The sequence below is a fragment of the Lingula anatina genome, chromosome 5 (assembly GCF_051362555.1).
Source record: "Lingula anatina isolate TDL-2025a chromosome 5, LinAna3.0, whole genome shotgun sequence".
Classification (NCBI taxonomy): domain Eukaryota; kingdom Metazoa; phylum Brachiopoda; class Lingulata; order Lingulida; family Lingulidae; genus Lingula; species Lingula anatina.
Window position 1 is genome coordinate 1,111,113 of NC_141771.1, and position 14,793 is coordinate 1,125,905.

The 14,793-nt window shown below is 38.7% G+C and overlaps 1 protein-coding gene across 3 annotated transcripts in view; it reads right to left on the reverse strand.

Annotated features, from left to right (window-relative positions):
* Positions 1-2,013: 2,013 nt before the first annotated feature.
* LOC106158808 (neuronal acetylcholine receptor subunit alpha-10) overlaps positions 2,014-14,793 on the reverse strand; it is a 64,079-nt gene continuing 51,299 nt past the window's right edge. For 2 of the 3 annotated variants that reach the window (XM_087013598.1, XM_087013599.1), the window contains exons 4-10: positions 11,067-11,111; positions 8,377-8,486; positions 7,496-8,034; positions 7,012-7,205; positions 5,903-6,034; positions 4,796-4,897; positions 2,014-3,928 (exon numbers count right to left, since the gene is read on the reverse strand). In XM_087013598.1, coding sequence (XP_086869724.1) covers positions 3,542-3,928; positions 4,796-4,897; positions 5,903-6,034; positions 7,012-7,205; positions 7,496-8,034; positions 8,377-8,486; positions 11,067-11,111 — 1,509 coding nt within the window. In that variant the 3' untranslated portion in view covers positions 2,014-3,541. The remainder of the gene's footprint in view (positions 3,929-4,795; positions 4,898-5,902; positions 6,035-7,011; positions 7,206-7,495; positions 8,035-8,376; positions 8,487-11,066; positions 11,112-14,793) is intronic. The other variant, XM_087013600.1, reaches the window with a different exon arrangement.

Genomic DNA, 14,793 nt, shown 5'->3' on the forward strand with positions numbered 1-14,793 from the left:
AAAAAACACAAGCGCACATGTAGCAATGACATCTTAAAAAATTTGCATTTTTCAAGATAAATTTTAAAAAAAATAAGAAAAAAATAATTATTTACCATTTATTTGGACTGTCTGATATATGTATTATTTTATCCCCACTCTTGACCAAATTCACCAACAAACTCACGTTATTTCGCTCTTTTCTGCTCCATGACGTCAAATACAAAGCGCACACAGCATGGCAATGTACGTGTACTAACACCCATTGTCGGTAAAGACTTTGGGTGCGTCACAAAAAGATAGTGGGAGTGTAATGTTAGCTTTTCTCTATAGGATTTATAAAGACTTCATGCCGCCAGTCCTTAAAGTGCTAGATAGGTCCAACGGGTGGACTGACAAACAACAGGAATTTGGTATGTGTATTCACAACGCTCTCACCAACTACACTGATATCTCATGGTTCATCCAAGCTTTGGAACTTTACAAAATGTTTGGGGCACAACACGTCTTCATTTATCACCGATCAAGTAACCTCAGCTCCGTTCTCGATTTTTACGTTAAACAAGGTGAGTCTATATAGAATATTGTATTGCGTTTATCCTAGTTTGTTTAGAATTCCAAACCTGTGAACTGTGTTGGATGGGAATGCATAGAAATGCATAGAAATAATATTAGCATTGTGAGGTGCCATTGCTTCAGGGCACAACTACCACATTCTACCAGCATATAAGACAGTGGTTAGATATCAGAATTTTATTTCAGGATTCGTCACTGTATTACCGTGGAACGTGACTGCGATTGAAAAAGGACTAGGGAATCAAATGGAATATGGGTACAAACGACTTTCACTGCAGAACGACTGCGTGTTGCGTAACATACACCGGTTCAAATATCTACTTATGCACGACATCGACGAGGTCATCGTGCCCTACTTGCACGAGAACTACTCCGCCATGATACAGAGTTTTCCTAGCAGAGCTGCCTACAGGTTCAGCAATGCATTCTTCCCGCTTGTTTTCATCGACAATGTGACTGTGTACGAAAACAGAACTGGAGATAAAGATGGACGAATGTTGCTATACAAACCGGTAGCACTCTTAGCAACAAAGCGGTTATATGTTTGGTTTGTCGGTGGTCGATGGAAAATGATCATAAGACCGGAAAAAGTCAATATCATGACAACCCACGTTGCCATTAATGCCACCAGCGTATATGCTGTGTTGCCTTCCGAAGCTGTTCTACACCATTTTAGGCAAGGACGCCCAATGTACAAGAGGAGAAATATGGTTTCAAAGAAAAACTTTCTTGAAACACGCATGTACCATTTTAAGGACAAATACCTGGCACGCTTAGAAACGGCTGAGAAAATGATGAAGAAGAGTGGAATTGCATGGCCATGATAAAATAAATTGCAAATCCGAATATTTTGGTAGGATCCATATGAAGTACACAGTTGGGCTGTTTGCTTGATCTATTGCTGTACTAAGTACACTGTATACATATATCTTTAATACAGACTTGACATTTAATATGGGATATTTTTCTAAATCATAAATCATCCGTTTTTTCCCGTTTTGCTGACTGATAAATGAAAATAAGGATTAACCCTGTTTTTAATAACTTTTAATAATCTCTTTGATGTCATTTTGACATCAGTTCATTAATTAAATTCGCCAGTGAAGAAAACAAAAATACATTGCCTATTCTGTGTCATACGACAACCAATGAAAGCGTTGAGACACGCATGTACCATGTTAAGGACAAATACCTGGAACGCTTAGAAACGGCTGAGAGATTGATGAAGAAGGGTGGAATTGCATGGCCATGATGTTAAATTGCCGTATATAGTACACTATGTCTTTAGGCAATTTCTGTTGATATATGTATATTTACCGGGTAGATTCACGGAGATATTTGTATATTATAATATTAAATACACAGCACACGCACACAAACTGGTAAATACAGGCAATGGAATCCACTTCCTGACGATTTTCATTTGTTTGACGAGAGTATGAATGCACAAACTTAAAGCCTTGAAGCAGAAACGTTTATTTGCCTTTCTATGTGCAGTCAATACCAATACTTTACAAAAACATTCTTCAACTCCCATGAAAATACTCACAGGGCCAAAGTCAGAATATTTCAGTTAGCAATGACAGATAAACTACAGAGGATGTATTCTTTTAGCGATGCTTTTATATATCAAATATGCAAACAAACCTAACTGCGAAACGTCTGCTTTTTAAGCAATTTGGTGAGTAGTATACCCGTTTCTGATTTCACCAGTACCTCCAACTTTTAGGGCATAGATTCGAGTTTAGGCAAATAAAATGTGACATTCGAAAAATCGCAGAAAACTCTTACCACTCATTCTTCTGTAGATTTTTCAAAGTAAACATATTCCACGGTGGTTGCTGTAATAAAAGGTTCTTTTTTTTTTTTTGGGGGGGGGGGAATTTTGTCTTGAGCATTACGTTTCAATATATGATATATTAATATTCATTATTCACTAGGTCTGTTTCTTTACATAGGTCTCTAGGAGAAAAAACAATCTAACTTATAAGAAAATTAGAAATCAAATGAAACCAAAATGCCCGCAAAGCTAATTTCTTATCGACAATATACGCTGTCTTAACGACATAAAAATCCTTTTGCATCGAGGTTTCTTTAACCTAGTAATGGACATAAACAAACAAAATGTCCAAGAAATATATGTCCAACTTGTGTTGATTATTTCCAAGGTATTACCGCCCTGCTTACCCAAAACAAAATTTTGAAAATAAGGCATAGTGTACTACCTTGTGTAGTTACACACTCACAGCAATCTATATCAGAACATACGGCGACGTTTTTTTTTCATTCTATAATGATGTCAGGATATGTAGAAAAATTACCGCAATTCTATACAATATCGTCTCTACAACTTACTATGAGTAAATAGAAACACCAACTTAGTGGATTGCTGTCTTGCACCAGCATTCTTCGAAAACTACGGCTATCCAACACATTGTTCTGTTGCGATTATCGTAAATCAATAAAAAACAAGACAGTTTCTCTTAATTTGTGATACAGTAAACATGCAAACAGCAAACTCTTTTTTGTATCACACATCCAAGGACCTTAAACCGCGAAACACAATCCATCTTTGTTCTTTTCAATGCACATAACATGTATAATATAATATAATATAACTTTGACACACCTTCCTACTAAACTCCAATCATAGTCCAACATCTTTCGTAAACTTGAGTTGTCAGCATTTGAAAAGCATGTTTCAGCCAGCATTCACCTTTCTTTAGACATTTACAACAAGTGTTAACAGCATCCTGCCCCACTGCCCTTGACACAACGTCTGCTTCCTCTTACTTTGTCTTTCTTTTCCTTCCTGTTTCAAAAACATCCACGCGTTTTATGTGCATTTAGTCATTTTGCATAGCAGAGCAATAAAAAACAATTGAAAGAAATGCACCATTTCACATCAAAGATGGCGTCGTCCTCAAAGTCGCCTTCTCTTATTTTGATTATCACCATTTGAAGCCCATACTTCATTTTTCGCCCTTCAAAGCGTGCTAGCCATGTGTTTCGACCTCACCTGTGCTGTGATGATCGTTACCATAGTTACCATGACGGTTGTTAGCACAAATATATACAGGAGAAGGCGATCGACCACCTGCGCCACCTGTTGCCACTCTAGTTTGATAGCGTCTCTGCGGTCCTGTTCTGCCAATCGCATCTCGTTACGTTCTATCGTTTGGTACACTTTTTGTAAAACGCGGGAAAACTGTTTCTCAAAATTGTCAGAGCTGGACGCTTCTGACGCCATATTGCCTAAATTGCGGATTCGTCTTGCAAATCTCGGTGAAATCCCGCCATTTTCTTGGTGTGGGTCGTCGGCTTTTAGTTCCGCATTCAGACGACTGCCGACGCCGTCCCGACCATATGGATCCTGCAATTATGAATAAATGGTCCATTGATAATCATGATATTATATATGATTATTTATTTTGAAAATTACCCCTTAATATTACCCATCATACATAACCCATCTGGTCAGGGGAGAAGATTAAGTGTCCCTTCTAATATCTCATTGTGGGATATGAGAGTCATGGAGACTTTTCAATTTGACAACGTAATTGCCCGCAAAGATGAGCAAACAACAACACAAAAACACAGCTGACATGACGAAAGAAATGAGGCGTACTGACTGGTCCAGTTAACAGGGATGTGCATTCTGTGTGCCATGTCACCTTGCAACACAAGCTTTGCTTCTGTTTTATTCCGGTTATGGTACCAAGGAGAGAGAGAGAGAGAGAGAGAGAAAGAGAGAGAGAGAGAGAGAAAGGTGGGGAGCGGGCATGCTTCCATGTGTGTGTTTGCGAGAGAAAGAGAGAGATAAAGAGAGAGAGTATATGTGTAATTGTGTGTGGTGGGGAAAGAAGTGTGTGTGTGTGTGTGTGTGTGTGTAAGTGTGTGTGTGTGTGTGTGTGTAAGTGTGTGTGTGTCAGAGCGAGAGAGAGACATGGGAAGAGAGAGAAGGCCTGTGTATATGTGTGTATGTATGCGTGTGTGTATGTGCGCGTATATGTGTGAGAGGGAACGAGAGAAACCCGAGAGCGTGTGCATGTGTGGTTGCGTGTGTGAGAAAGACAAAAGGAGGGAGAGAGGGCGTGTATATGCGTGCGTATGTGCGTTTGGGTGAGAGAGAGAGAGAGACAGAGAGAGAGAGGTGGGAGGCGGGGAGCTGAAGGTATTATGGCACATTAACAGAAAAAAAACAATAGAATACGAAAATAAAAAATAGAAAGGGTCATACATGTTGATCATCCTTTTCTCCGTCTCCTAAGCAACATGGGAGAATATTTCTGCGAGTGTGAGAATCTCGGCGGAGTTTTGTCTGCGTCTTCTTACTCTCCCCCTGTGTACAACAAACAATGGAATACAGTGGTAGAACAACTAGAATACAACACCCATGTTAACTAACAGAAAGCATGCAACAACCTCGGGAATTAGGTTTCACATTTACTGTTTGCAGTTAAAGAAACAAAGACTATAACACTGTAATTGGGTGAACAATTAGGTAAGGCAAGCTTAATATGTTGTGTATGTTGCATTTCCAACATGTTAAACATTGCAAGCACTGGTAAACCTACGGGACATATAACACATCTGTACTGTTGAACTTCTACATGTTCCCTACAGTCGTAGCCGAAGCGTATGGTAAAGTAACATACTACATGCACATTCAACAAGGTTAAATACTATAAGCAACTGTTAGTATCTTTTTTTAATTTAGTTGCCCCATAAAAGCCGGGATTTGTTCTTTCCATGAAACCCCTTAAATTCAAAATATAGGAGCTTGAATGCAATCCCCCACGTGCAAGAAATCTTAGCGAATTCTGGGTAAAGTAATCAGCAGGGTAGGGCTACATTTTACACCCCAGCAAACACAGTACGTTATCATAACGTTTCATAACAAATAAAACGTAATTGTAACGTTATGGTAACGTATAGGTAACGTTATAAACCGTCTCTCTGTGCTGGGACTTTGTCCAAGAGCAGAGCGAACACAAAACCCGAACAGGCTGCTCAGTCGTATACCTACTTCCTGAAGTGAAAACTAAGTAGTTGTCTTGGTGGACAAAGTTAAAAAATCACATAAGACTCAAGAGAAAGCGTGCACAGTAGGAAACATTCGGCATCCGTTCATAGGATTTAAACAGATACGTAAACGGATAGTGACGGCGCTTGTTTACAAAACAGTCAACATCCGACACTGCAGGAAGCTCTGATTTTCTGTAAAAAAATGCACGCAGAGTGTTCGTCATAAAAGTAGATTACAACACGAAGGTATTTGGATACATGGGATATAAAATCAACAAATGCTCAGTTATTTACAAAACATATGTCGTTTTTCCCTTACATTTAAAACAGTGGTAGATGTGGAAGCACCCTCGTATCTGTTGGACGATTTGTTCTTCCTTCTTCGTCCAAATGAGTTACTGGATTTTAGTCTAATATACGTGCTTTTGGGGCCATCTATAACGTCCGCAAGCTGTGAAAAAGCAACAAAGCAAATATGAGGCTAAAGGAAGCAATTTTTATGACATTCCGCACACTCGCAATGCATGAAGATAATAGTACCAATTGTTATTAATATCGGCATTATCTTAAAGGGCCACAATGAGCGATGACTGTTAAATAGCTAAAGGTGATTTACCAAGGTCAGTATCTAAAACTGTTCACAGAATTATGATTCACAAAGCCCGTTTTGAGACAGAGGCTGACAGAAATTAGACATTAAATACTCGAAAACGGCTTTTATGGATCGCATTGTTCTGGCAGTTTTGGATACTTTTTACCTTGGCGATAGAGTCAAAATTGCTTCAATTTCCATTTTTGCTCTAAAAAACGCATTCCATGCCTTTAATATGCTGAGTTAAGAATAGAAATAAAAGTGACCATGCCGGATCGTTTGCTGGTGAGGAACTAAACACTAGGTCTTTAAAATACACCACTATTTTGTCTCATTTTACGTGTCAATTGACCTTTTTTACTGGGCATACTAAAATGGAAACCAAACATTCATATTCATCAATGTCATTTGCAGAACCTTGAAACTGCGTTATACTGCGTACTTGTACGCGCTACCTTGACCCACATTTCAGAACGCATTTTCATTTTTGATACATGTAGCCATATAACCATCCTTTATTCGCATTTTCCGTCAATTACTTATTACATCTATACCAGAAAGTGGCTTTCTTTGCAGCGCAGAATGTGTTGTCAAGGTAACGCATGCAGTCAGCACGAGTGGTTGTGTTATTAACCAAGCCTGAACTGAACAAGCTGTTATTACGTCCATGCCCGCTGCAATGGTAGCATGCAATGTACATATTAGTATAGTTGTATAAGTTGTATACTATATATAATATTATACATATGTATGTAATATAAGAAAAATAATCAGTGTAATATACAACGTTTCAGAAAATAAAATTATACGAATAAAACAAAGCATCAACCACCTACCGGGGAATCTAGCCCCATATTTTCTGGCAAATCGAGTCTCATGAAGAGTATCTTCGCAAGATATTTAAAGCACACTTTTTTCACCCATCGTGGCGGTTCTTTGCCACGGACTCCTTTGTGATGGATATTTAACGTCAACACAGTCATCGCCGTGGCGCCAGAAACTATTGCTATGGTTACTCCGTAATATATTCCTGGAAATAGACAATGCGAATGAGGAGGGAAGAACTCTCAAATCAATACACAAACTCACAACAACGAGCGTATGAAATCAAATAATTGATTTTTATGATGTGTGCAGTATGCACAAATAATACTTAAAAATATCGGCACAAACCCATCTATTTTACAGTTACATCTATAAAAACCATGCATTACAAATAACATAGAAGTGACATGCTCTGGAGAACAAATATAACCAATAATGTGAAAATATCCAAGGAGTAATCCAACTGCATCAATGGACACATAATGGTAGCCTTACCTATCAGAGGTAAATTCTCGGAAGATGGCGGCATGCTCTCTGTGACCAGCATGAGGAAGACAGTCATCGACAACAACGTCGTGATTCCCATTGTTACTTTCTCTCCGGAATCCGACGGGACATAAAAGCCTAGCAAGGCAACAAGCGTTATTAACACACACGGCAACATCATATTAAACACATAAAACATGGGGCGACGTCGAATGTGCACGTAGTACGTGATATCCGGGTACGGCTCGGCGCAGCATGAGTAATACTGGACGTTGCGTTCCACGAAAAGTTTCACCAAAACCCACTCAGTGCTCTGCATATAGTTTGAGACGTCACCTTCGTCCGACACCATGACCAGATTTAGCTGGTAGCCGTCGTAGGACCAAGAAGAGAAAAGCATGGAGCAGTTTTGTTCGTCAAAGGGAAAATTGGCCACGTTGATTGTACACGAACTTTTGTATATCACAGTCGATAGCCACGTGATGTTGCCCACGTGATTGATGATGACGTTGGTGCTGACCGAAGACATGAAGGCTTGAACGTCTGCGCTGAACAAATGAAAAAAAGAAACGATTATGCATACCGTATTAGAATATTTCAAATAGCAATGGTAAGTGTGCATAAAAGAAGCTAATCTTTGCAAAAAAGCTAATTTTTTATTTTCGTAGGATAAATTTACAAAGAACAAAACCCGATACATTTTTGTTCTGATCTATTACTTAGGCTGAGCGAGTCTTCGACCATTTTGTTTGGTGAACACAAACTTTGGTTGTGATTGCGTTGGGCAGCTCAACTAACACAATTCCAGTTCATTCGCTCTACACATTCACCACAAGTTATCACTCGACCCATTGTAACCTTATCAAACATGTAGTTCTAATAACACTTACTTATTATATAACAAGATATCAGGAAGCCATACTTGGTCATACGGAACTCTAATGACTCGAATGCCGCCATATTTGTTAGGATCCCAGACTAGCTTGGGGTCAATCCACATCTGTAAAATGAAGTTATTTAATTATAACATGTTTACTTGAACTTACTGAATGATATCCAATTCAAAGGAAAGTAATATTAAATCATTTAAAATAACCTATTTTACCTATATTGGTATTAATTTATAGAATACCCCACTGTCCAAAGTGTTGTGGGGAGGAGATCTAGATGTGTGCTTTTATCGTACAAGGAACACCCTATAGATGGCGCCAGACGATCTTGTTTCCCAGCCCTTTCCTGTGAGACTGCATGAGGTGTGTTAGTTATCGGGAAGACATGAGTTACGGGTGACTAAGAATTAGGTTAAGACTACAAGTATAAGGAAAGCAATTAGATTGGGGGCTTCTTCAAACTCTTGGTAATTCTCTTTTCTGTTCGGTAGTTTTTTTCGTTAAATCAGTAGTACTGATGTGATTTTTAGTAAAAAAAATGGAAAATTGAGAATGAGTATAACTAAAATGAGAATAACAACAGTAACATTTTTTTTCTTTTTCACCTCTTACATGTGTGCATGTGTATATGTAGATTTCTTGAAATCATATATGATATGAAATAGAACCATCAGCTGTGCATATTTTCTCTCTCTCTCTCTCTCTCTCTTTACTTTTTCTCTTTCATACAGGCGACATATAGAACGTATTTTTTGCGCTTGGTGTTGCACTTTAATGCCATTCACAAAGAGCAAAAAAATCTAGACATAATGCAGTTTGATCTATTCGGATCCGTTGTGCACATTTTCTTAATTTATTTCTTGGGAACTGGCGTACAGCTTGGCTTAGTGAAAAAAAAAAACGTGACTAGTTTTCAAAAAATCCACTCGTCTGTGTCACTGAGCTTGCACTCACCATACGAATGAACGGCCTGCATTCACAGCAAGTAAACAGTCCACTGAAATGCTGAGACAGAAAAGCCATCTCAGAATCGCATGCTTAATTTTCACCACAAGAAAAATAAATTCTTCTTGTCTCGTGTAACGATATACGTGGAGATATATACTGTATATCTTCCCTCAAGTGCACTTAGGTCGAAAGATCAATTATTCAGAAAAAGTAACAATATCTCAATCGAACCTGGTTGTGTATTCAACCAATTTTTCGTTTCCGCCCTGATATGAAAATAAATACTTTACTATTTACTTAGTTTTCACGCGAATCGTAAAAATGCATTCTGAATACAAAAGATAAAACATTTTAGACGTACACATGTACGTTTCAAACCACTGATTGGTTATTCTCGCCACCAGGAGGCAGCAGAGGGGTGACGTCGTAACTGAAAACTCTGAAAAAATTGTCATAGTCCAAAAATGTGTCCATAATTAGCCAAAGAAATATCTGTAAATATCACGTGAAAAATCTCCATGAGACGCTGGTAGAGGACAGACCATACAGGCGGAGCAGTCTGGACTCACAGCGTGTATGCTACCACGAAAGCCTTGAAAGAAGCAGACGCCCAACATAATATAGCCTCTTAGCCAATACTCCGGTCCAGACCCAGTACATCAAAGTTTTTTTTTTAATTATCAGACTTACTTCACCAACACCTTGGATGTAATTAATTCAAACAAACAGATCCTTGTCCTTATATTTGTTTTGATGTCAAATGGCGCGTTTCGTCTTACCTTAAAGTTCACCGACACCAAAACAGTCCATTTAACCCATCTTAAAGCGTTTTTGTCAGTCTGGTATGCAACGCTGACAAAACCAGTCATCCGATAACTTCTTAAAAATAAAAGACAACCGAATGGACCCTGGCTAGATCGGTCACAGATGCTTGATCTTAAGTTATTGACAATGGAATTGAAATAAATCTACATTCAGGATGGAGAACTAAAATTCGTGAATCAGGTGAAGGTATTAAACCCCCAGGTCGTTGATACCATTGTGTTAAGTCATGCTTTGTATCACGGTTCATTAGGCGTTCAGAAGGGCCTCGGGCTATATCTCTTTAACCGCCCCAGGCATGGGTGTGTATTGGACTGACCCGTTCTCAGCCCGCGCGGCAAATATAATTAGGCAACAATAACAGGCAGAGGTAAAATAAACACACGTCGAATGAAGGGGGTGATTCTCATTTCACTGGCTCTTTAACTTAAGCTGTTTTTCTCTACACATATACCCCAGTGTGTGCTTTGTGAGCGTTTTGTCCACGTTAGTGCTGTCTGAAGTTAAAGACCACAATTACTACCCACCTGACCTTAGTTCGAAGACTGAAAGAGAACGCGGCCCCAGGTGAACGGACTTAATCAATTGCAACGAGTAACAATTTTGAAAATCTTCAATATTTTGGAGAGAAGTCACTCTGGGTTCGCAGGTGGCACGGGGTTAAGGAACCATGACTGGAGGTATTGGTTAAAAAAGTAATTAATACAGCGTCCATTGGTGTAACTCAGTACAAGCAAGATGACTTGTCTTTAAACTGTTTCAAATATGAATAATATGAGGCCAAAATAAATGATAGAGGCATCTTCATTTTAAACATGGTTTAAGGAGAGAGAGAGAGAGAGAGAGGGGGGGAGGGAGAGAGAGAGGGAGGGAGGGGAGAGAGAGAGGGAGGGGGGAGGGAGGGAGAGAGGAAGACTCACCTGGTTTAACCAGCAGTTGGTGGTCAAAATTTGATTTTTTTCATCCTGAAAAGAAAAAAAATATAATGATTAGCCCATTCACATCAACCAAATATCAATCTTCAGAAGCTAAATTAACATCTGAAACATTTTATGACGCCGTGATTAAAATAGTGAGTCGTTATTTCTTCATTATATACTCTATCATATATCTTCATTCTCAGAAAACGTACACTGAGCCAATCTTTAAAAACTTTCGCATAAACATTCTTATTGGGGGGATATTGAGCAAATAAATGTACATCAGGCAGTATATACTAGTATCAATATATCTGTCTGCCTCCACATAGGGCACATGTACTAGTATATCAAATAAACTGGCCACACAGATGGACAATGTGATTCTAACAGAATCATTGTCATGGGAAGTTTTGAATAAAATCGACTGTTGTTTAAGTCTTCCGTACATATTTCCTACAGAGGTGGCTTCTGTTTTATTACATAAGGTATTTTATATTATTTGATAAAGAATGCAAAGACGTGCAGATTAGGATCTATTTGAACTTTGAAGGCAGACGACCATCAAGTAGGCGACCGGGAGGCGACATGTTACTCCATCTCTTTCCTTCCTTAGCTCGGCAATCAATACTGTCAATACTTGACTCTGACAGACATCCCCGGGGTCAAATACCCTGGAAACGGCCCCTGTATCTTATATCGAGGTGGGAACATGTATAAGTAGCCATATTAACTTATTATACATAACAGGGGCCCGCCTGTATGATGACAAGGGAGGAAAATGGATATCAAACGGCAGTGGTGATTTGTCAAAGTGTTAATGAGCATGCAATTAATCATTTGTTTGAAGAAAAATAGCCATTTGTTTAACCAGAATGAGTGGTGTTTGGTAAAGTACTACCGGAGGGTAGTGGTCACGCTGAAGAGAGAGGACCCAGCGTGAAAAAGGACACCTAGCTTCCGCACGCGCCTACGGAGTGCAAACAAGACGCTATGTTTCACACACTCAAATGTCTCTTCAACCTACACATTCAACCAAGCGACTCGACACAAGACCCGTGTGAGAAAATTGAATTAAAAGGCTTGACACATCGATCTCAATGGCGGTAAATTACCGTGTAGATCCAAATAGGAATTAATGGGTTTACTCAGTTTTTTTCGCAGTCGTCATTTTGCGCACCATTTCTCGCAAGAAGACAAAGGTTGCATTATTTCTGTAGATTTAGTTCTTTTGTGTGTCTTCGGCTGTGCAGTCTTAAAGCGATTAAGAAACGGGGTGCTTGATAAGTGAATTTGCTAATGCAATGAAACGGTAAACGCGTGTATATGCTTGTTAAAGGCATGTATACTGTACATTTGGCGATAGTATGTCAACTGATTCTGACGTATTTAAATATCTGTGATTTGCAACTATTTACGACCAGACACAGCACATATATCTTTCTAGAACTATCATAATAGAAAAGATTTTAGCTATGCCTAAATGTAGTCAGGAAGACGATTTATTTACAGCTTTGAAAGTTCGCGTTCAATAACAAATAAAGAAGAATTCGCAGGAGTCCTAGGTCTTAATTTAATACATATTAATAATTTATCTTCACATTATTAGCTCATAAGATAGATCAGTAAGTTATTGTTGATTGAAGATGTCGAAATAATGTCTGAGACAATTCTGCACACCCATGAAAATAAATATTCGCGCAGATGAATAAGTATTGCTGCGTATGTATCATAATGTAGGGGTAAAATGTAGAGTTCAGCAAGTACAAACATGTCTACATAACTGACATTTAACTACAGTAGCATTAAATAAAAAATTTTAAGTACAACACAGACCTATAACCTATTTGCAAAGGTTTTCAGTTTTATTAATAAACAGTGCATTCATGAAAAGGATCTGTGAAACAGCGTTTGGTGTTGTAGTCAGCGAAACCTTATGTTGATTCTTTCGGTTCACCTCTCAAAAAGTATCGACCAAACGCAAGCCACTTACTGTAGTTAATTGGATGGTATTGGGTCGCATCGGAAAACTAAATTAAGGTGAATGCACTTAAATCATGTGATACGTTGACTTGAGCCGATATATGCACTTCTTACCACTATGTACGTGAACTCGAGAGTTTTTTTAGTACTGTCTATTTAACCATTCACTACAGCATTTACTGATAACATGTACATAGCAACAGTCATTTTAATTTTCTTTCCTTTATTGTGTTTTAGGGATTGACTTATAATGATTAAAACTCAAGTAGAGGAATAAATACTGTTATAAGTGAATACTTTCTCTCTCTCTCTCTCTCTCTCTCTCTCTCTCTCTCGTCATAAGTTGTAGTACAGATGAGCTAATCTGAAAAAAAAAACTCCACAATAAAATGAATTCCTACATGTAGCAGCAGGTCACTAACATGTCCCTTAGATCATTAGCTATATAATGGCCTGATTAAGACAGAGCAGTTAATTAACCAAATAGTAGTGTGTTAAATGATAGTGATTAGATGGTAAGGGCTGCCCTAGATATGTCAACGGTTACCGTAGTAAAGTCCCCTTGCGTGCGTGCGTTAGGCCAAAATTACGTTCAAAGGGAAACAAATTTTTTCTTTGCATCACCGCCGTGTCTACGTGTTCGGTTAATTCAGCGGCGCTACAAAACATCTTTGTTTGGTGTGCTTTTCTTCAGATATCCTTTCTGGTGAAAAAGTAGCATTAGAGATTACTGTGGAATTAATTCCTTCTAATTAACGGTATTATTTCACCTTTAAGCTCGTTATCAATCATAATTTCGTTACATCGATACTGTTACAATAATAGGCTTGACAATCCTCACGATCAGTTTCACATCGCAGATCAAAAATGTTTTGAAAAAATAACTACGAAAAATGTAATTGATAAAATAATCAACAAAATACTTCAGTTTTCAAATACAGTCCAAATGACACCTTATCTTGTATCGCATTTAATCGTAAAACACGCGACTTTTCTACAGCGCTGTAATGGAGGGTCTTGTCCTGATCGAGACCCGACCTCTCAGTAATTCAAACGTATCCGATGGAAGAGTGCTATAAAAAAATTAAGTAATTTCAATATCCGGCATCCACTTACTGATCAATCCATTGAGCTAATATCGGAAAATATTAAAAACGTTTTTTCGAGAGAAACGTCCCCAGAGTTCGTCTCATGCATCCCACCGCCTTTCAGTAATTGACGGATACGTGTCGTTTGTGGAGTTGGCTTGACGCATGGAAAACTCATAAGGTATTGATTGTGGATTTCCCCCTTTTTATTTGTGTTTTCCTGAAGGAAGTAGTCAAGGGCGATGTGCTGAAGAGGAGCATCTGCCTGTGTGTGTGTGTGTCTGTGTGTGTGTGTGTGTGTATGTCTGTGTCTGTGTGTATATATGTTGTATGTTATTTGAGCATGTACGAGCAAGTGCAGAAGTTTTACACGACTTTGCGTACAATCCCATTGTTGTTAACATTAAAAGAGGGTTTTCTTGCGTGGCGTCTGGAAAGATGACCGGTACATACACATGTATGCCTGATGTTGGGAGTGGTGAGAGCGTGCACGGTGCATGTGAGGACGTGCGCGGTCATTCAGGATAACGGTTGTTGTAATGTTACGTCCAAACCTCATACATTATGGGGATTGATTTCAATGAAAGCTTGTACACATGTGTAAATAATGTGAGGTATATGTCCACAGAGTGTTTGTTGCTAGTACAGTCAGTCCGAAG